The 23,171-nt window shown below is 41.4% G+C and overlaps 1 protein-coding gene across 6 annotated transcripts in view; it reads left to right on the top strand.

The window, feature by feature from the left end:
- SLC2A13 (solute carrier family 2 member 13) overlaps positions 1-23,171 on the top strand; it is a 155,245-nt gene that overhangs the window by 113,628 nt on the left and 18,446 nt on the right. The window contains exon 8 of one of the 6 annotated variants that reach the window (XM_044423386.1): positions 12,401-12,482. The exons of 3 other annotated variants lie outside the window; for them this stretch is intronic. In XM_044423386.1, coding sequence (XP_044279321.1) covers positions 12,401-12,482 — 82 coding nt within the window. Of the gene's footprint in view, positions 1-6,044; positions 6,123-12,400; positions 12,691-23,171 lie in introns of those variants that run through there. 2 more of the 6 variants (XM_044423385.1, XM_044423387.1) reach the window with 2 other exon arrangements.

The raw sequence follows: 23,171 nt of genomic DNA, 5'->3' as shown, positions 1-23,171 counted from the left end.
TTATGGATCAGCTCTTAAGTCTGAACAAGTCCAGAATATCAGTAGGAGTGCTTGGGCTATCATCACTTTGGTTTTTGTTTCTTACTTTATCTCATGCTTGTAGTAATAAATAGTACAGCACAGAAGTTGGAAGACAATTAAGGCAGCCATATAGCGGGGGCATGATATTGTTGTTGAAAGCAGCAGCCTATGTCAAAATCCCTAGTTTCCCCTCCTGCTGATATTTTGTTCAACTTGATTTGTGTCCTGACCTCATTACAATCTGCTTTCTCCCACTCTTGCTAGCCAATGATTCATACTGAGAATGGGGGAATATACTTTGTAATAACTAATTCAGGACCTGAGAGAACTTGACCTCAACGTTATAGAAGGGGAGTGGAAAACTTGCCATAAGGCTACCATTTTCATCAAAAACGACATGTCCTTTCTCTTGTCTAGTTCTTTCTTTAGTGCCACATGCTTTAATCTATTCAACAGTCCGTTCATTGTATTGTATTTTACATCCAGGTATTTATTTCTGTATCTTTATTATTGAAATTATCTCTGGTCAGCATGATGTCAAACACATTAATTGAGAAAATCAGATATGGACTAGTATTCTTTTGTAAGTTTGTATTAAACCATCAGGCAGTGCATTCCCTGAACTGAGGCCCCCCAGTTTGGAGTGGACCGATCTAGAACTTTTTTAATAATAGTGGATGTTAGGCAATATAGCTATACCTGTGTTGTGTGTAAATATGTATATTTATATGTATGGCTATAGATCTTGTACTAAACTATTTGTTCTATCTCTAGTGTGTAAGATGTTAGTAAGAAATATTTTTTCACAAAATTAATCAGCTTGATTTCACAAAAGTTGTTTAAAGCACTATCCAATGCATGTCCCATTGAGTTCAGCATGGATCTCTCATAGTGAAATGTGTAGAGAATTTCAGCCTTAGTCATTTTTCATTCACTTACGTTTTTTTTTTTAGAAAAGCCAGACAACATTGTTGCCAAACTATTACAGTCTAATTGATGCTTTTAAAAAAATCAGACCAGTTTTAAAGGGTTTGTACCCTACATAAAATGCAATTACAACTCCACCTTATAACACATTGCAGTCACCCCCCTGCCCCAGAGCATTGTGCTTTTATTTATAGAAGATTCTTGCTCTAGACAGAATAACTTTCTCTTTGTTATTCCAGAGTCAACAGTATTTCTGAGCAAGGTGAATTTGATTTAAATCACAATTTAAATCATGATTTTCTCCATAATTTGCATGCATGCATGCTGTACCTGTAGGTAAAGGATCTTCATTAAATTATTCCCAAACTGGGTCTCTTTTATGGCCCACTGCCATTACAGAATTTCTCCTCCAGGTAAAGGATTAAATGATAAACCTCAGGCTGTACTAAAAAAAGATCCAAATACTTGTAGAGTAGTCTGTTCACTTTCTTTATGCTTTCCCCTCCTTCCTCACATTTAGCTTCTTGTGTAGAATTATTCCACTCCCAACAATCTTCTTTTATTCATTGAATTTTTGAAACTTAAGAGTTAAGGGGTTGATTCTGTGTACATAGATTTGCAAAGAAACAATGGGATTAAGGTCTTTTTCTCAACTATGTATGTTTATAACATTTTTTGCTGTGAAGAAGAGGCACATGATCTCTGCAGACCCAAATTCACAGTTTTGAGAACTGTAAAACCAAGCATCTGTGATAATATCTTCTAGAGAGAAAAATTGCCCAGTAATCTTACACATATCTCTGGAAGAACATGACATTGTGAATGGATTAATAGAATTCATTTACCAAAAAATTAAAACATTACATGAATTTATAGCCTCAAGCTACATAGTTTAAAAACTATATATATATATATATATATATATATATATATATATATATATGTAAAATACCAATAAAATAATAACAAACAAACAATATAAGCCATAGCATATAGCAATAAAAAACAAACCATTTTACATACAATACTAAAATTAAAATGTTAACTATTAAATTTCCTGGAAAATAAAAAGATTTTTACCTGGCACTGGAAGGAAAAAAGGGTAGGCACTAGGTGTACCTCTTTGGGGAGGTGATTTCAGAAATGGGGTGCCACAATCAAGATCTTTCTTCCAGCTGCCACCCTCCTTAGCTCCAGTGAAAGGGGCTGCTTAAGAAGAACACCAAAAGATGATCTTAAGATATACACAGGAAGGAGCAGATAAAGAACAGATGTTCCAGTATTTCCAGGTTGTAGTTCTCAGTTACAGCAGAGGGAACAAGGAGGTGTACAGTAGTTCCCCAAAATTCGTGGCAGTTACATTCCTAAAGCACCCGCGAGTTGTGAAAAACTGCAAATTTGGTGCCTGCAATGGGCACTGGTCACCAAGGTGGTGTGGATGGGAAGTGCAGGCTGGGCCAGACTGGGGGGGTGCGTGTGCAGAGATTGTTTTCTCCAAGCGAGTTCAAACTCAGAGGAAATGGTCTCCTTGTGAGTAAGCTGTCACATGGTGAGGTGCCGTCTTATTCACAAGATCAGCCTGGACTTGCTCAGAGAAAAATCCTGCAAAAGATTGAAGCCAGGAACGCTGAACTGCGACTTCACGGGGGTATACTGTAATTCATTTACGGCTGTTGACTGCATTGTAGGGAAACTCACCATAGGAGCAGAGAAGTAGTGCCACAAAGAATGGCTAAAAATAATTATGTATCCATCGGAAATTATAAAATGACCTAAAAATTATAAAAGTAATTAAAAAGCCTTAAAAAATTAGTCAAATGTTCAGCACAAAAATACTGGACACAAATGTTCAGCACAAAAATATTGAACAGTTTAGCTGCTTTTATTGTCTGACAAAAGAGTGACAATCCTGACACTTTGAGTAAAGCATAGCCAAGTTCATTGATCCAAGGTGAAGCAGAATTTCATTTACCGTCTTGGATGGTGTGAACCAGAATGTATTTCTGAGCATGGCAAAATGTTTGGATAATTTGGATCATTCCCCTCTTCTCCAAACCTTGTTTTTTTCTTTGATGAGCTGAACAGAAGTAGCTATAAACCTAAGGGATCTCTAGGTTTCAAGATTCCTGCTGTTCAAATGACATTCTCTATGAATGTATGTAGCTGCTTCAGACTTCATTAAATTGTTTCAATAGTTATCAGCTCCTCTCTACTTTTGCCTTCTAAATACCATGCTGTGCTGTGCTGTAGTGCAGTGTTATTTCTAGTTGGTGTCATTTTCTTAAAGTGTAATTATAAGTAACTATGAAAATATGAAAGCTGCACACCTGCAATGGAAATAATTCATTAGTGGAAGCTTTTAAAAAGAACCTTTTACAGGTTCCTTGTGAAGGTTTCCAGCAACAGAGTAATTATTTCAGGGAGGTAAAGTAAGATTTACCTGGTGCAAGATTCCCCTGACCACCGCAGCTGCCAGTATGAGGGAACCAAGAATCAGTGCAGCTTAGTAGTTAGACCGTTGGGCTAGACCTGGATTCTAGTCTCGTCTCAGCCATGAAGTTTAATGGGTGGCCAGTTACTGGCTCTCAGTGTAACTTACATCACAGGATTGTTGTGAGGGAAATCATGTAAGCCTTCTTGAGTTCTTCTCAAAAAAGGAAAAGCTGTGGAATTAATAAACATTGGCAGTCCTTGTCATGTGATATACCCAGTAGACCCGTCTATCTTCTCTCCATTGCAAAAGTAATAGCAGCACAGGGCAGGATGAGAAGAATAGTAGTGTCAGCACTGATAAATTCATTTAGGATTTTCTAGAATCTTTGTGCCTTATGCTAAATCACCAGTGGCGCAGGTGATGGACATACTTTCCGTAAGGGCTGGCATTTGGTCTTGTCTGGCTCTCTGAAGAGCTGGGCTGGCTGCATTCTCTGTTGATGCAGAGAACTTATCTTTCAGTCCTTAGAGCAAAACCTTAGAAGGTGGCAGTTCTACTGGAGAGCCTGCTGACCACTCTTCCATTTGCTACGGTGGGACTTGCCAGAGCATCTGCTGTAATGGGACCCCACTGGCAAGGAGACACTGTGCCTTCTGATCTGCAGAAAGAGGGCACAGATTCACCTTGCATCATAGAAGGGCCAGTTCTGAAAGCATCACACTGCAGTTTCTATCTGAATGGAGAATGATTAGGCCCAATACTAATTGCAAAACAGTTTCCCATCTTGTAGTCTATCCCACTTATAATTTACTTCATGTAAAGAATAATAATCTTCAGCTTCTTGTTAAAATTGAAAAGAGTCAAGACTATGCAGCAGGAAAAAACTGCATATCAGAACATGTAAGTAGTGCATATTGAATCCCTTGAACCAAATTAATGCCAATGGCCTAGAAAATCTGTTTCCATAAACACACATTACCTCAAGAATACTTGGTTGCAGTCACTTATCATTTGCACTAGACAAGCATACTTTTAGTGAACTGAAATTATTAAAGGATCACCTAAAATCTCTCATAAGATAAGAAAGACTTAACTTCCTTGTTATGCTTTTATCAGAAAGTAGATTTGCTTAGCAAATCTCTTAACCATTTATGGAACAATTTTGTGGTCCCTGGGAGAGCATTCATTTATTTCCCCTGAGAGCAAGCATCTGTTTGCAAGTTCCTTCCTAGGTTGAAGACAGTGTTCTGACCTTGAAAGGGGGAAATCTAACCCCCCCTTTCCCCTTTGCAACTAGTGCATGGAGAAATGTATGCTCTGCCTCTCTTGGGCTGGCAACTTGACTTTGAAGAGGAGAGTAAAGAGGGCATTCTGATGTGTGGGGAGGGGGGAAGACCTAAGAGACCAGGATATAAGTTCTCTTGAGGCTCTTACAGCCTCCTTCCCGCTCTTCTGAAATGCCTTCACTGGAAAGGCTGAAAAGTCTGTCTAGCGAAATTTGCAGGGCTACGAGGACAGGGAAGTGAAGATTGCCTATACCACTCCTCCTGCCTTGTCTTGTTAGATTGGAGGTCTCTGAGTTCAAGGGCTTCCAGTCACTGAAGGTGCAGTTGATAGGTTTAGGCCCTTCATCTGTAAATTTGCCAAAATGATAGAAAGGGAGAAGCTGTTTACTAGTAAACGACCTTAATTACATGGAAATTTTTATCATGTTTGCTTTTAAAATTACTAATTGCAATTGGAAATACTGTTTATAAGAACTATGGTTTGTAGTTTCCTGAGGATCTAAAATCTTCCGCTGGCATTCCAAATAGATAAGCCACATGGTGAATAATCATTGATAGTTAGTACTACATTTGTCAACTGGAGGGAACAATCCTATTGTCTGAGGGCCATGAGGTATTTCCAGTTCCCTGTCCTGAAGTTGGGACAATGCTCAAACCTTTGACCTGCAAATCATGACTCCAACACTCCCCTGCCCCGCAGCTGATGCAGAAAGAACCATGCCAAGCCATTCTCCAAGGTTCTAGAGAAAGATCAAAAGGGATGGGAAAGGGAAAAGATTAGGGAAACCAGGATATAAGGCATCCTGAAGCCAATCCAGGGAGGTAAAAATCACCCAAACCTTACTCCTTTTTTGCATTGGAATTCCATATAATTGCAAATAGTAATATTAAATACTAATACTAAATATGGTATTTATTTCTAAATATGTGTGTTCTAAAATATCAGCCCTTCAAACATTTAAATATGTTAGCTACTGACAGGATTTGTGTGAATGAATGAGGCAGGAGGAAAGTCCCAAAAATACATTTTGCCCAGGGCCCCATTTTAGCTTCCTGTGGTTCTACGTTTGGTCTAGACTTTCCTTCTAGGAACAGTCCTTATTTCCAGGTTTGGCATAGGTTTACAACTGGGAACATCAGGGCGTATCAGGAACTTAATAGTTATCTTCAAAGAAACTTACTTTACATAATTATAAAATGGTTCCATTTCACAGTCATCCTGAACCATCCTCTAACTACAGTTGTAAAAGTGCCCATGCTTCGGCACCACTGTGGAATGAGAATGCCATTGAATTTATGCCAGGCTTAAGTCTGGATCTAATAAGATAGATTAATGACAGTCAAAATACTTTTTTCTTGTTGAATTATTTCTTTAGGACTTAGACAAGACTAAAGTAGACAATATAGAGGAATTCTGCAGCAGTGGCTGGCAAGGAATTGGAATACCTGTCTTCAAATCGAGTTGCAGCCTCTACTGAATTTGCAATACACTTGCAATTGGGCTTCTAAAGAAAAGATGGCCTCTCTTAGCTGAAGCAGTAAAAATATACCTTGTGAAAAAAAGGTATTGAGCGGGTAGAAGAAATGTAGTACCAAATGTAACATACAGCAAATATGTCCTTAGAGCATTAAAATGCTAGTGTAATTTCTACACTATGGACTTTGTCCTAATTGAATTTGGTATAAACCATATTGGAATGTTTTCTTTTCCTAAGAATAAGAGATATTCAACTTTCCCCTTATGGGTTATGATGGTTTAGGACAGAATATTGTTAATTGCTCTACTACTGAAATGTAAAGGGGAAAATAAGCAAGGAATAACAATTGTTTAAACTGAATAGTCACAAAAATATAGTTTTAACAAAGAGATGAGCAGTCTTCACTTTATTCACTTATGAAAAAGGAACTGTTAAGGGTGTAATACTGTGCATGTTCTCTTTGAAAAAGTCCTACAACATACATAGGATTATGACTAAAATCTGTTAAGTAATGCATTAGGTTGTATCCCATGCTACTTAATGGCCTGGAGACTGAGATAAGCTACTTTTAGGACATTTACAGAATTAAAATTCCTTGTGACTTCTGTAGCAACTGGCACCCCCAAAAAGCTTCTATAGAGAGTTCTAAACAGTGTGTGATAGACAGCACAGGGGACAACAGAGAGGAAGATGGGAAACTTTCCCTCTGGGAACATCTTTCTCTTTTGACTTAACTTGCCTTTAATCCAAATCTGACTTCAGGTGGTCCCTTCCACTTTATTCCTGGAGTCCCCTTCCCACTACATCTCACTTTGTTGAGTGAAGAGGGAATGGAGAGAACATGAAGCTTTTCAGCTATAAACAATGCTTGTTTCCTTATTTTAAGGTTCCAAATAAATGCATTCATTTTTTTTTAATAAAAGTACTTGAGAAAATACAGATCATTGTCTCCTAATTTACTGGTGTAAAACATCTTGTTTTTTGGTAATACATTGCTATTTTGAGAGTCCCAATCCCCAAAGTACAATGGATTTATCCAATATATGTAAAAACTGAGTCACTTTGATGTAGTGAGATTGCACATAATTTGCAATATGCATGTACTTTCAGTGTCAGGCTAAGCAGGTGACTACTACTAAAACCTGAGTGCATTCTCAGTAGCATACTGTTATCTTAAGATTGTGATGAAAGTATATTGTGAAAACCACAGGAAGTGCATCTAAAGGGGTTGGGGTATAGAAAGTAGAGGCAAGGTAATAAAAAAGGTGAAAATGCTAGGTGGTATGTGTTTGAAGAGCTTTGAACATAGCCATCCCAGCTTCAGTCTCACTTCTCTCTTATAATATTGTATCCCTTCATCTTTCTTAGATGTGTCTCTCAGAGCCAAGGTTAGTGATTTCAGTTTTCATGTCGATAAATCTTGGACAAACCAAGTACCCATTTGCAACAGTGTGAAAGGTATTTTGGCCAGCTGATATTCCATGGATTTTTAGCATTTTTGTGTAAGGCATCACGCTGCACAGCTGTCAGAATGACTGATTTAATTCCACCCTCCCAAACATAGCTTATCACTAGAGTTCATACAAATCTAGTCACAGTTGTCAGAAGTAATGGACTGTTCATTAATGAATGGCATATTCTTTTCACTCCGTTTCACATTAATTAGTCCCCCCTTTTAATGTGTGCACATCAGTGTTTATTAAAGTTGCTAAATTGGTGTTCACAGACGTGGAACACTTCTGTTTATCTCCTCCAGAAGAGAAAAAGCTCAATACTCTTTATACTATGCATCTTGTTACCTCTCAGTTCTAGAGAAAATCGAGAATTTAGTCTCTCTCAATTTCTACACATCCTTACTTTAAAAAACAAAAATAAGTGGGTCTTCTCAGTTCCTTTTTTCTAATCACAGAAGTAGGTTGAAGTCTTTTTAGATACATTTGCTTCATTGGAACTGTAAAAAAAAATCAATGTGTTTGTCCATATATTTTCCCTTTCTCCAAAAATAATAAAGTGGTCTTTGAAAAGAATGCAGTTTAATCAAATAACATTTTAAGATTATTTCTGCTTATTGCAATGTTAATAAAGATAATTAGGATAATTGGTATATATGTTGACTACTTACGGTGAAAAGTATATGTAAATTATGTTATGAAAGATAAACTCAGTACTAAGCCTACTGAAAATGCTGTGGCATGGGCTCCCAACATGGGGGACATGGACACCCAAAATTATTTGTATTTTTTATAATTTTATTGTAAATATAATAAATGAATGTCTGTGAAGAGCATACAGCTTTTTAACAATTATACACAGAGTTCAGAAGAAGCAGACCAAATAGTCAAATAAGTATCCATTTGAAGTTGGCATCTGTATACCACTTGCTCATATATCAAAATTTCTAAGATCCTCAATCCATTGTATGATAGGATGTGAGTGTTTATCCTTTCAGTGTTGTAATATCAGAGAATCCATGTCCCCATCCATTAGTTAATTTCCACAAAGCAAGTAAATAATTTAAAAGAGTGTGTATATCAGTAATTATTAAAATGTGTTCTACTAATAAAAATGTAATAATTACTCCAAAAGAAGAAGCAACTACTGCATACTGCCTGAAGAAGAAACATCTGTGTTGCACTGCCAATAATTAGCTGAATTAGTCAATGACTAAGTTTTTGTGACATGAAACTCATCATGCGTTGCTATGATGGGTTCTTGTGTCATGTGATCTTAGACTAATTTTCCTCAGGTGGCTTATGTGTAGGGAACAAGTGACCCCCCCCCCCCATAACTTGGTCTTGGGAGTTGCTCTAAGCACTATTGGTTATGGTGTCACCTGAAGGCAGATGTCCAGCCTTATCTTAGGTAGTGGTAATTGGTTAGTGAGCCTCATGGCAAGAGTGACAATATACTCTTGGTGTTCTTACCATGAGAAGCATCATTGTCAGATGGCATTAAAATGCCAGATGGCACTTTAGGCACCTAGCAGAGGCTTCCCTTGCATCCACGCTGCAATTTCAAGATGTTTCAGTCTCAATATAGCTTTTTATTTTTATCTTTTCCCCAGAAACCAGGAAAGTCAGCTGCCATTCAGGATAGCAGTCCCTTTGAGTGTCCCTTGGAGGGAATGTTTGTGGTTCTTCAGACTTTCCTTAGAAAATTGTGCACAAGAAAATGTGTTTATGGGGGGGATGCTTCTAAACACAGTGCTGCATTAAAATTTGACCACGACCACCCCATTTCCCAGTCAAATTGTATTTTGAACCTATTCTGGGCAATGTCATGGGTCAGTACCTGCTGCCCTTGTATGCAGGCTCTACCCTGGAAACAAGAAAGTAGAAACAATATATACATTGTGCACTATTTTTGCTTTTTTTAAAAACAAGTTTGGATAGCTATGGGCAGCCCCTCCAAGGTCTCACTGGAGCACTCAGTTGTCACAATGGGAATTGGATAAAACAGCCATTCATGATCTCTGGAAAAAGAAGGGTAAAAACAGAAAGATGCAGCAAGCCTGAAATGGCTCATGATTGTAGCAGGGAGGGTGTGGAAAGACTCATTTCTTCTGTGGTGTCCTCTGGGATACCCAGCAGAGGAGACTGAAAGGGAAGGAGGGGGCCAAACACCCACAGTGATCCCAGTTTGGCTCACTGCCAGTTGTGGCATATTGTCAGGGTGGGTTATTGTGACATCTGAATGCACTCAGTCCCTTATCAGAGGTGTCCCCCAGCTGTTAGACAAAATGTTTTGTTAAATAGGATGCAGGTTAAGGTCTATGTATGCAACAAAATGCAACTGAAGCAGCAATTCATAGATCAGACATTTTGTTGTGGTGTCCTCAGCAGTTTTTTCAATTCCTAAATGTACCCACACATCCAAATAATTTGGGGACTTCTGTACTGTGGCTTTGCAGAGATTCATAACACATGTTAAATAACAACAAAACATAAGGTTTTAAAAAATTCTATTATCAATGCTGCATCAAAGAATTGCCATTCCTTTTAAAAACACTGTTTAGGATTTGTACTTCATTGTGCTGATACTATAATCATGTGGAAATACACCTAACTCTGTTATCTGAAAGCTTCACATTTACCTTCCAACACTAAACCAGACAAAAATAACCATGAAGTATGATTAATGTAATCATTGTTCTTCTGAGAAATGTGTCTTCTATGCTTTTCTATTTCTGGGCTGTTGATTGCAGATATTATAATTGTGATTAATGATGACTAATGATTTAAATAATCATAATAATGTTTAGAATAATAGAACAATAGAAAGGGTATGTGCAGTATACTTCTTTCTGTTATGAAGACCTTTCACAATTGTGAGAGCATAAAACACAGCAGGCAAGCAAACAAGAAAGGCCTACTTGTACTTAAAAACAAAAGTTTGAAGAATAAAGTTTACATCTCAAAAATAAAGGGATATTGTTTAGGAAATAATAATAAAATTTAAAAAGGAAATCTCTTTACATTTTATCAGGTCTATAGCTGAAGTCTGTGACTGGGATTGGACATCATGTGTAAATTATAAAATTAATCCCCAGATGTAAAGAGGATCATCTAGCATTCTCTTGAATGGAGTCCCAATCTTCCTTAAGTAATTTTTCTATAAGTAGCTTCCACCCTTTTTCATTAGCTTTTCCATAAGCCTAGTTTGCTTATTCTGTTTTCTGCTGCATCATTCCACTTCTACCAGCAGCGCTCTTGTACTGCCAGGGTAGTAAAAGTTGGAAGTTCTTCAGTGTTTAATAATTAACAGTTAAAATTAATTATGGTCTTCCAAATCAAAGTTGAAATTTTTGGGAGCCCTAGTTCAAGCTGTATCACTGCAGAGGCAATACAGGGTGGCAAAGTTAGAATTTTACGAAAAGAAAGCTTGATGGAGATTTTCAAGTTGCTCTAGTGGAACAGAAAAACAGATCTGGGAACCATATAACATATGAGGCAGCACCGGAGTTTTATATATCTTTAAATCAGGGGTCTCAAACTTGCGGCCCGTGGGCCAATTGCCGGGACAGGCGGGGCACGGGGGAGGGGCCCTGTGGCCTTCAAAGCGCTGGCGGCACCCGGGCCGGCCTCTGGATGAGCAGCCCACCACCACCGTAGTGGTGGAATACTTGATGCGGCCCAGCCTCACCCAGACTCTTCTTCCAGCGGCCCCCAGGTAAGTTGAGTTTGAGACCCCTGATTTAAATACTCCACTATATTTGATCTACCGCTTTACCTTTACTTTATTGGTAGTTCCCAAATTGAGATGATCTTATATGGTAGCACATTATAATGTACTTCTACCTGCAAAGATAAGGGGCTGATTTCTTAAGATAACCCCCCAACGAATGCTTGCAATTGCCCCTTGAAAGAGCTTGATACACCTTTTCACATTTTCTTATATTGCCTGAAATAGGAACAGGTGAGAGAGAGTTTTTTAAAGAAATAAAAATATTCAACCCTTCTTGATGCTGCAAGATTAAGACTACTTCTGAACAGTTTTTGTAAAAACTGTATTGTAGATGTGGCAATTCATTGTTAATAATGTTTTTTAATTCTTAAATTGTGGTGCATGACCTGTAAGTTATTAAACCATATAAACTTGCAATCAGAAAATTAATACTTTTCAGTCACATCAACAGGTAAATATTTGTAAGAATCATCCAAAACCTAGTTTGCAGCCTATGACAACATGCATGATACTTGCTACCAACTAGTCCTTTCAAGCTTCACTTTTGTTAGTTCAGATTTTTTGATCTTCCCAGTTTTTCAGTACTTCAGTTTCAATTTGCTCGGGTTTATTTTCATTGCCACTTTTCCTAACATACCATTGAAAGGTGAATGTAACTGTAAGTAGTTGCAAATATCTATGAGGAATGCAGGGAGGAATGTGTGTAGAGCACAGACAATATTTTCCTAAATGTCTACCTCACTTAGTGTATTTGGATATGCTGTGTCATTTTCTTTTTGGGTCTCTTGGCTGTTCGTGAACATCTTCCACACTGCTGTCAGGATGATTGGAGATAGAACTTCTGAAGGCTTCAGAGCATAGCTCCTAGTGTGTTAGTGCTAAGACTAACTTCCCGGTATGGATACAGCGGCAGTCATGTTGCTGGGGTGAAACTGATGAAAATGACACCATTGTGCCCTCAGTTACAGTTCAGCTGCCTAGTTGCTTGTTTAGCGTCATAATAAATTGTATGGAAACCGGAGAGTCATGAGAAGCAGACTTTATTCACTGTTGGTTTTCTGTTCATGCAGCTGTGCTTTTCAGTGTGCTGAGGACAGACAAGATCTGTTGACCATCATGGCGGGAAAACATCTTCACATAGATGAAATTCAGGTTGACCTAAAAAATGTATCAGCATATTATTAAACTAATTCAGTACAATGTGATGCACAGATGGAGTGGGTGATGTTTTTCTTGCAATGTACTTCTTTATATGTTTAATAGCTAATGGCCTACTAGCTTGAGCTGCTAAATATGTAAATCAGCTGCTGGTTGTAATTAACTGAATAGGCCCCTTGGTAAAATATGCATGAGCATGTGTCAGGTGGAAACCTGGGTGATCCAGTGGCAACAACTTTGATTCACAAAAATACATGTTAACAGGTTCACTGTTTGCATAGTTAAGGACATACACAGTTGACATAGTTTCAGGTGGTGGCCAGCTGGTAACTGGAAACAGAACACAATGAATCCACTTACCAAGGCACAGATATATTAATCAGTTCTTCACAAACTGTTATAATCTTATTTTAAAGCAGCAGGGGTGCATTCTAGCTATTCTTTTGTTTTTTTATTTTTGAGTTTAAATTAGGAACATGATGGGGCAAAGCATTTTGCAATGCAGCAAAGCATTTCTAGCAAACGTTTTGCAGGTTGATGATCTTCACTTTTCTGATATCCTGTTCTGTGCCATTGTCTGTTTGATGTCATGGTGGTTTGCTACCATTTTGTTGCGAAGATTGCTGCATCTTTTACAAAGGTGTACTGTATAAGAGCAGCCCTGGTGGATCAAAATAAAAGTTTATCTAGTCTAGCATCCTGTTTCCAAAACTGGCTAGCCAGATGACTTTGGGGAAACCCACAAATAGGACATGGCAGTAATAGCTGGTGATAGCAAATAGCCATGATGACTAGTAGTCATTCATAGACATATTCTCCATATAAGTCTGTTTTTCTTTTAAAGCCATCTAGGTTGTTGGTATTTGTTGGTGGCAAACACCATAGTTCTTTGGGGTATACTTAGTGGGGCACCTGCACCCCTCTGATTTTCTTCCAGCTTGCCAATTCCCTTCTGCAAGCAATGGGTCCCACCAATCGCATTGTGTTAGCAGGACCCTCCACTTATGCAAGGAAGAGAGAGCACTTCCTAGAGGAAACCTACAAATGAACAGAAACTTTCCTTTCTGGGAGGAGGCAGGTCAGCAGGACTCTCTTATGCAAGCTGCCTTCTTCCAGAAATGAAGACATTTAATTTAATAAATGCAGGGGTCATTTGTGTAACAGAATTGGCAGAGTGCAAGAGAAACAGTGGGCACTTGGGTAGCTACTGGCCTGAATCTCCTAAATCTGTCCAGAAGAAACCAAATCTAACAGGAGCATGATTCTACAGTTTCCTGTCAATAGAAGTAAAAATATTCCCAAATTAAAATATGTTGTGCTGTATTGCCCAATTTATTGTGGTGGCTTCAGTTACCTATTTGCTTTGGCAAATATCTATGGATGTATATGGTAAACAAATTGTATAGACATTTCAAGATGTCAGTTTATATTACACAGTAAAGATGTGATTTTTCTCATTTCCAATCGCTGGTTATTTGCAGATTGTCTTTGCAAATTTGATTACTATAAATTTATTCCTTTAATGCCAGTAAGCTGAGTTACTGGATGATTGTCTGAACAACTGTCATTCATTGTTACCAAATTTGGCTTACATCAAATGTTAGATCTAATAAGAGTAAACCCATTAAAATGAATGTAAGAACATTCTCATTTCAGTGGGTCTAACATTGGATGTAACCCAGATTTTATGATGTAGTGGCGTGCCATGCAATACTAAGTTGTTAAGAGTCTTTTAAGGACCGTACATTTATATACAGCGAACATGTTTCAGCCTTCAGAAAGTTTTTGTTTATTAGCATATGTTGATATTTGGCTGAAACAGTTTTGCATTTCTTTCATGCATGTGTATTTAAACCTAAAGCAGCAGGTTGTATCTGAGTGGAGAAAAGGTTATGCAAAGAAGCTGCTTTAGACTTCCATTTATTTTTCACCTCAAAATCTCCCTGCCAACACTGCTTTTTCATTGGAGGGATGACAGAAAAGCTACAGGAGGGCCCCTACAGGGATCCTGTCTATTATCTTTTTCTTCATCTTTAATAGGTAAAAATACAGATTCTTGGGGATGGGGATTTTGGGCTGAAAAAATAATAAATGCCTGTGTTTGAGCCTCAACCTTGATCTCTCTTGTCTTCTGTTTGGTAGATACCTTCTGTATGAGAATTAACCTAGGCTGCAGAAATATGTATGCCATATACCTTTGATTATAATTGCATGTTTGTTGCTTTCATTGAGTATTAACTTGCACCAGAGCTGAGTTATGGCTTCTTAGGTTTCTCAGTAAATCACTGGCATCAGCATGAAAAGTCCTTAATTACCTGCAAATGTGTAGGAATTTTCCATTCTATATTATGGCTGTGTTTGCACTTTTTGTCTGATTGCATCGTGTACTTCTGTGATAATTTCATCCTTGTTTGCTTTATATCATCTGCTTGGCTGCCTGCTTCTTGTTTATTCCAGGTTCATGTATTTCATGTTTAGAAATATTTTGTGGGTACATCATATTTTTCTTTCAGTGAAGGTAGAGCTAAAGGATGCTGCTTTTGTAAGGCTAGGACTTTTTTCTTCCTGTCATGTTACTCCATTTAGTGGTTGTTCAATAATACATCCTCTGCACTGCTTGGAATTTCTGCTGCTTTTTCCAGCAGCACCTAAACTGTCTGATTGTTATGTTTATATCTCTCCAGAGATTTGCTGAAAATATGTCTGGGGCAGAAACTATGTCTGGGGTAGGAATTCTTAAAATTCTCACTTGTCAGTGCTAATAAGCATGCTCAGAAGCATTAAATCCTTGGAATGGCTGCAGTGCCTGTGGGATTTGGAGAGTAGAAGAAGTTGCTAATTAGTGGGACAGCTGGGCAAACAAATGCCAATAATTTCTGTTCCTGGATGACAAGAAAATGGGGAATTATTGGAAAGAAGATCAACAGAGCAGTTGAGAACTATAAAATCAGTGGAGTACCTCCTCCAGTTTGAGTTAAGAGAGGAAAGCATTCCACTTGCATTCCCACTGTGATTTTACAATGTTGAAGGGAAAGCTTTAAATTCCATAACTGTAGAGTAGTGTGCTTTGGCTCAGCTGGAATAATGGGCCTAACAGCCAAACTAGGTGGAATATTGGAGATCTGTGTTCAAGTATCCCCCCACCGCTTCAAGTAACTACAGGGCAGAAAATTGGATTGAGGTCACAGTGACGGGAGAGGTTTTAATCCCTTTTCCTATGCCATGTTTCCAGGGTAATCCACCCATCCTGCACTTACTACTTTGCCTCATTAGAGTAAATGTATGGCTGGTCATGTGGCTGTTTTGTTTTTTAAAGTAAGAGGCACAAGATCTGGTCATGGATTGCCAGCATCTCATCCAGGTTAGATTCAGTGAAGTCAAATCGGATAAGTGTCTGAAAGGCTAGTGGAAATGGAATGAGGAAGAGTTAAGGTGAGAAGTAGCAATTCAGTTTATGCTCTTTCTTCACTTTTCTGTGGCTAAAACAGAGCATTTCTACTAATTTACACTTCATTCTGAAAGATCATCTCCTGTGCATTGGGAGAGTAACAGCCACACTTAAAGAAAATGAAGATCTGTGATCATCTTTTGTCATCTTTTCCAACCAGTTGGAGTGGTAACTGTGACTTTTCTCCAAGTGTGATAAATAAAAGGTTTGGGGTGATCTTGATTGGCAAAACAACATGAAGGGAACAATTAAAATTTTTTCGACCATCTCTGATCCCAGTCAACTTTCCAGCTACAGTTTTGCTTTTATATGGAATAAGAGATAGAAACCTCTTCCACAAATCTCCTGTACAGCTTCACCCATCTGGTTTGCATTACAGCACATGACAGCTATTGGTGGGATAGCAGCAAAGGGATTTCTGGAAGCTATAGTTGGGCAAAAGGGTTAATATTAGGACTGTGCAACCTAAATGTCACAAAATAGTAAATTGATTTTTAAGTTTTTCACAACTCTTCTTCAGGCTGTATGTTAAGAAGAGAAAGTGGGAAGAGATGTTGAAGTCTTGGAGATGTATGGATTTTACAGCAAGGTGTGGAGGAGGGAGAAATGAACAGAAAGCTTTGCTTTCTACCCTCTTCTGTGGACTGTTTTGTATAGAGACTCCCACATTCCACATTCACTCTTATCTGTATATTTCTTCATCGTGGCCTCTGTGCATCACACACATGGGTTCTGCGCCTGGGCAGTGCCTTTGGCCGGAAAGATTAACAGCTAACGGTTTTTGGCGGGAACTCCACTCCCCCTCCCCTCTAGCATTATATAAGGAGCGGAGTGTCCGCCATTTTCCAGTCTTCGCGACCGCCGTTCGTTGTGCCTCATGCCGCTTCGCTCTCGCCTAGATCATTACTTACCTTCTCGCTTGTTGAAAAATTTCTCTTTTCTTACCAAGTTAGTATTCCCTTGTTCCTGTTACTCTTAGTATCTCACTCAGTTCTTGCTTTTTCACTTATTCTCTCTTGTTCCTATAAAAACAAAAACAAAAAAAACCCCAAAAATATTATTCTCCCTCTTTATTATCTTCTTCATTTTTCTACGATGGCGCAACGAGCGGCGTTCCGCAAGTGCGGAAAGTGAGGCTCCAAAATGCCCGCTGCAGACCCGCATGACCTGTGCCTCCTTTGCCTGGGGGAAGGGCACAGGACAGATAAATGCGGGCACTGTTTGGCCTTTTCCAAACAGGTGAGGAAGAATCGGGAGAACCACCTCCGCAAGCTCTTGTGGGACCAGGCTCTCCTCCAATCGGACTGGCTGGTGGCTAAGCCCCCTACAGTGGCTCCACCCGAAGGCCACCCAACTCAGGCTGATCTGCCGCAACGCCCGACCTCTTCCTCCATTGCTCCGCCCTCATGCCCTTCGGAAGAAGGTGCTTCCAACATGGCCGATCAGCCCGTTTCCCTTCCAAGAAAACAAAAGGAGAAACGAAAGCACAGTGATCCGGACAAACATCCTGTGCATAAGAAGGCCAAAAAAGATAAGGCAGGCAAGCCGGTTAAGAAATCGAGGAATCCCAAGCATGCAAAACATCGCCACTCGGGTTCAGCGGCCTCCTCGATCCCGACTCCGGCCACGGAAGTGATCCCCTCGGTCCCGACCATCCAGGCGGCTATGAGGGTTACTCCACCAGGCTCCCCACACCAATTGGTAGCCAAACCTCTTCAGGATCCACGGCATGGTTCCATCTTGGATGGGGAAATAAGAGATTCTCCACTGAGACCTCGGTCGCCTACACCAATGCCGCCCGTCCCTCTGGATACCGACATCGCCATCTCTCCTCCGAGAAGCCGCAGGAGCCGCTCTTTGGATGCTAGATCTGATGATTGGTACCAGTCCCAATACTCCTCCGCTCCGAGACAGGAAGAGTACCAATCCGTAGTCTATTACCTGGTTTCCAGAGGACAATCTTCGCTGCCACCTCCTCGGGATCGTTTCCATTCTACACCAAGGGACGTCCCGAGGATTCCATCTAGAGAAAGCAGCAGATCAGAGTCGCCAGGAGATTCCTCTTCCAGTGCTCCACCCACTTACTGGATGGAATCTGATGAGTCGGAGGTTGACTCGACCTCGCCAGATGCAACGGTTACTTCTCAAGGCCCAGGGTCACCTGAAGAACCGTATATCTCTTTCAACGAGCTAATAGGCAGACTGGTGAGGTCGCTCGACATCGAAGCCCACCAACAACCGGGGCCGAGCACTGACCGTTTCTATGATGTAGTCGGGCAAAAGATCCACCTCCATCGCCTTACCACTCATAACAACTCTGAGGCAGGCAATGACTCAACCATGGGACCTCCCAGCCCACCCACAACCGACTTCATGCAAATACGAATCCATGTATTGGGTTCGTGAGGAGGACATCCCTGTCCTCCTCCGTCACCCCAAGCCGAATTTGGCTGTTGTGGAATCCTCTCAGGGCCGGGAAGCACGTGGACACACTTCGCCTCGCGATAAGGAAGGAAGAAAAGTTGACTCCCTCGCCCATCGGGTGTACGCTGCTTCGGGTCTCGGATTACAAATTTCAAATTATGAGGTGACCCTGGCGCGCTATCAATACTTCCTTATGCAGCGCATAGATACCATCATTGACACCTTCCCAGGCAACCAGGGCAATTTGGCGAAAACTTTTGTTAAGGAAGCTATGCAGGTGCCGGTGCAACAGCTTTCCACAGTGAGGCACCATGTTGACTCTGATTCGAGGTTGCTCGTCGGTGCCATTTCCCTCCACAGACACGCCTGGCTGAGTAATTGTAATTTTCCTGAAGAGATGAAGCAGAGAATTGAGGAGATGCCGTTCGACGGATCCGGTCTCTTCAATGCGAAGATGGATAGTAAACTGAAAAAGATCCATGAATCCAGAATGACGGCCCGGTGATTGGACTGCAGTCGCAGCCCCGACAAAGTGGTCATGGTCACGTCCGCAATACCGCCAACAATTCCAACCTTGGCAACAACAACCACATCAATGCCAGCAGCACCACAGACAGCAGCCGTCCCAGCGTTTCCACTGGGGCCGCCATCGTTTCGACATGGATCAGCAACAGCGCTGATGGGACGTGCGAGCCTTTCCTCTCCTCCCAGCCTCACCCTCCCCTCTCTCATTTGGGAACCGACTGAATAGTCGGCTTCCCATTTGGGAGTCCATTACATCTGATGGATGGCTGTTATCCATTATCCAGCACGGCTGTAGAATTGAATTCGACGTTGTTCTATCATCGAATTTTATCCATTTTACACCGGCCTCCTCGGTACTATTGGATGAAATTCACCAACTCCTTACTAAGGGAGCTGTTCGTTGCTTATCGTTGTCGGACGGACTCCATGGATTCTATTCTAAATATTTTACGGTCCTGAAATGAGATGGGGGTCTCCGTCCCATATTGGACTTGAGAGCTCTCAATAAATTCATAACACCAAAGACGTTTCCGATGACCATGCTCCAAAATATACTTCTGTTGCTGGGGAGAGGGGATTGGTTCGCCTCCTTGGACTTGAAGGATGCCTATTTTCATATTTCAATACATCCATGTCATAGGCGATTCCTTCGTTTTGCAGTAGGCTCTGAGATCTACGAATTCAAGGTGTTACCGTTTGGATTGGCCACTGCACCAAGAATTTTTATGAAGTGTATGGCTCCTGTTTGCGCACACCTTCGACTACGTGGAATTCGGATATATCCGTACCTTGATGATTGGTTGTTCGTTTCCAACACTAGGGCAGGACTTTTGTCTGCCGTTTATATTACTTGTGCTCTTTTACAAGACCTTGGACTCTGCATTAATCAACAGTAGTCTTCTCTTATCCCTGCACAGACGATCAACTTTATCAGAGCCCGGCTGGATTCTACATTGACAAGAGCCTTTCTTCCTCAAGACAGACAGCACGCCATTGCTTGGTGCATCTCTCGGATTCGACGAGAAAGGACTGTCCCTGCCCGATCTATCCAAAGTCTGTTGGGACACATGGCTGCATCCATCGCCGTGGTTCCACATGCCAGACTCAGACTACGTCCTCTTCAGTTTTTCTTCAACCGAATGTTCCGACCACAGAGAGATCCACCTACCAAATGGATTTGAGTCCCGGCCTCCGTTCTTCAGTCCCTGTCATGGTGGACAGAACCAGCCAATTTGAATGTCGGTGTTCCGTTTCGGCTTCGGTACCCTACAGTGACTCTCGGTACCGACGTGTCTCTTCTCGGATGGGGAGCCATTTGCTCCGGACTACATACCCAAGGGGTGTGGAGTCCCAGGGATTCCAGGAACCACATCAATTTTCTGGAACTTCTTGCTGTTTTCAAAGCCCTGCAATCGTTCGAAGACATGCTTCTTCATCAGGTTGTCCAGGTAACTTCGGACAACATGGCTACGGTCTTTTATTTGAACAAGCAAGGGGGAACCCGGTCCCCGAAACTAGCCCGTCTGTCCATCAAAATTTGGGGCTGGTGCATACCGAGAGGTATCACTCTTCTAGCAGTACATCTTGCGGGCATGGACAATGTAGAGGCAGGCCTCTTAAGCAGACATATGTCGCGGTCACACGAATGGGAACTGGACCATCGGGTTCGCGACAGACGGTTCCACCTCTGGGGTCCACCGGACATAGACCTGTTTGCCACCCGACAGAACAGGGTGTGCATGAACTATCGCTCCAGAGTGGGGATAGGACAGGGGTTGTCCGGGGACGCCTTCATGATCCCCTGGACCAACCTGACTTTTTATGCTTTCCCGCCGATCTCCCTCATCATGAGAGTGTTGGCAAAGATTATTCATGAAGGGGCCACAGGGCTACTGATAACCCCCTGGCGGCCGCGTCAACCATGGTTCTCAACTCTCCTTCACATCTCTCGGGAAGATTTTCTTCAGCTCCCTCTCCTTCCTTATCTCATTACTCAGGAGAGAGGCACGATATGACACCCAGACCTATTGTCGCTGAAATTGACTGCCTGGAGGATCCGATAACTGTATGTACTACACCAGTGTCGATGCCACCGGCGATCCCCACTACCTCTACTCCACAGACTTTACATCCAGATCTGCTATATATTCTTGAATCTGCATTAAGACCATTCACTAGGAAATCGTATGCAGTGAAATGGCGTAGATTCTCCCGCTTTGCTGAATCTCTCTCATTTTCGGCGTCATTGGCATCAATTCAGCAGATTCTTCAATTCCTCTTCGAATTACATCAGTCTGGACTTAAACCTTCTTCCATAAAAGTATATACAGCAGCGATTTCTCACTACCGTGGAACTGTTCAAGGTTTCTCTATTTTTTCTCAACATCTGATTAAAAGATTTTTGAGAGGATTGGGTAACCTCCATCCGACAATAAGGCCTTTAATGCCCACTTGGAGTCTTTCAGTGGTTTTGCAGGCACTGACTCGACCACCTTTCGAACCCATGGCAACAATCGATTTACGCCTTGTCTCATGGAAGACTGCTTTCCTAGTAGCTATTACTTCAGCCCGTAGATCATCTGAACTTTGCGCCCTTAGGGTAGACCCCCCTTTTTTGAATTTTCATAAGGAAAAGGTAGTTCTACGACTGGATCTATCTTTTCTTCCTAAAATTGCTACCTCGTTTCACATGTAGCAGGAGATCATTTTGCCAGCGTTCTTCCCAGCTCCTTCGAATCCGATAGAGAGATCCCTGCATATGCTGGATGTTCGTCGTTGCTTGGCCTTTTATAGGTCTAGGACTGAATCTGTTCGACACTCCAATAGACTTTTTGTTAAATACTCAGAACACGACCGGGGCTATCCAGTCACTTCACAACAACTTTCCAAATGGATAGTGCCTACAGTTGCGCTGTCTTACCAATTGGCTAAATTGGACTTACCATCTACTCCAAGAGGTCATTCTACAAGGGCTGTGGCTGCTTCTTCGGCTTTTGCATCGGGAGTTCCAATGGAAGATGTTTGCAGAGCTGCCACTTGGGCTACCCCGTGTACCTTTGCCAGACACTACAGACTTGATGCCCGCGCCAGACAAGACTGCTCGTTTGGCAGGGCTGTCCTCTGTTCTATTCTTCGCTGATGACACCTCCCTCCTCCAAGTCTGGATCAGCTTGTTATTCTCCCCATATGTGTGATGCACAGAGGCCACGACGAAGAAGAGCAGGTTGCTTACCTGTAACTGATGTTCTTCGAGTGGCCATCTGTGCAGTCACACAACCCACCTTCCGACCCCGCTTGGTGTCATGGGTGGTCCGACTTCCTTCTCTTTGATGCTAGGATATCTTTAGATATTTGTCGTACCACTGAAATTTTTGGCTTTTTTGCCATTATGACAATAACTTTATTAAGAGAGCGAACGTCAGTCTTTCAAAGACTGGAAAATGGCGGACACTCTGCTCCTTATATAATGCTAGTGGGGAGGGGGAGCAGAGTTCCCGCCAAAAACCGTTAGCTGTTAATCTTTCCGGCCAAAGGCACTGCGCAGGCGCAGAACCCATATGTGTGACTGCACAGATGGCCACTCGAAGAACATCAGTTGCAGGTAAGCAACCTGCTTTTCTGGGTGAAATCATAGCCACCTATCTCCATTTTTTATAATTGATAGAAAGTAGCATGCTCTGCTTTCTCTACAGCAATATGGGAGAGACAAGTGGAGTGCTATATTGTGTTGATAACACTTCTGCATATTGTTACAAGTTTCTACATAACAATCCTAAAGGTCAGTTCTTGAAGTTACGTTGTCTGTTAGCATTCCCAAGAAACAGAGGCCAATCACTGGAATTTTATCATAATGAAGAGGCAGAGCTGTGAAGATGGGGAAGTTAGCTTGTTCGTTTGGCTTCCATTCGGGAATGCAGCTAAGAGTAGACAAAGCCGGCCTATTGTCCCAGCTACACCCTCTTCACTGGTGTAACAGATTTTAAAGAGCATTCAATGCAGGGGATGGGGTATGAGGTGAGACTGAGGGAGCTGGGTCTCTTCAGCCTGGAGAAGAGGAGACTCAGAGGGGATATGTTGGCGACATACAGGTATGTGAGGGTGTCACACGGAGGTGGGTAAAGACCTGTTCTCCCCTGCAGAGGAAGGCAGGATGCACTCCAACGGAGCAAAGCTCAGGGAGCCAAGGTTCCATCTGGATGCCAGGAAGCACTTCCTGGCAGTCAGGACCCCGAGGGTGTGGAATGGGCTTCCACAAGAGGTCGTTGAGGCCCCATCGGTGCGGGTGT

The sequence above is a fragment of the Varanus komodoensis genome, unplaced genomic scaffold, assembly GCF_004798865.1.
Source record: "Varanus komodoensis strain SLA01 unplaced genomic scaffold, ASM479886v1 scaffold13_3, whole genome shotgun sequence".
NCBI lineage: Eukaryota > Metazoa > Chordata > Lepidosauria > Squamata > Varanidae > Varanus > Varanus komodoensis.
The sequence above is the reverse complement of the archived record's forward strand: the minus strand, read 5'-3'. Positions and strand labels throughout refer to the sequence as shown.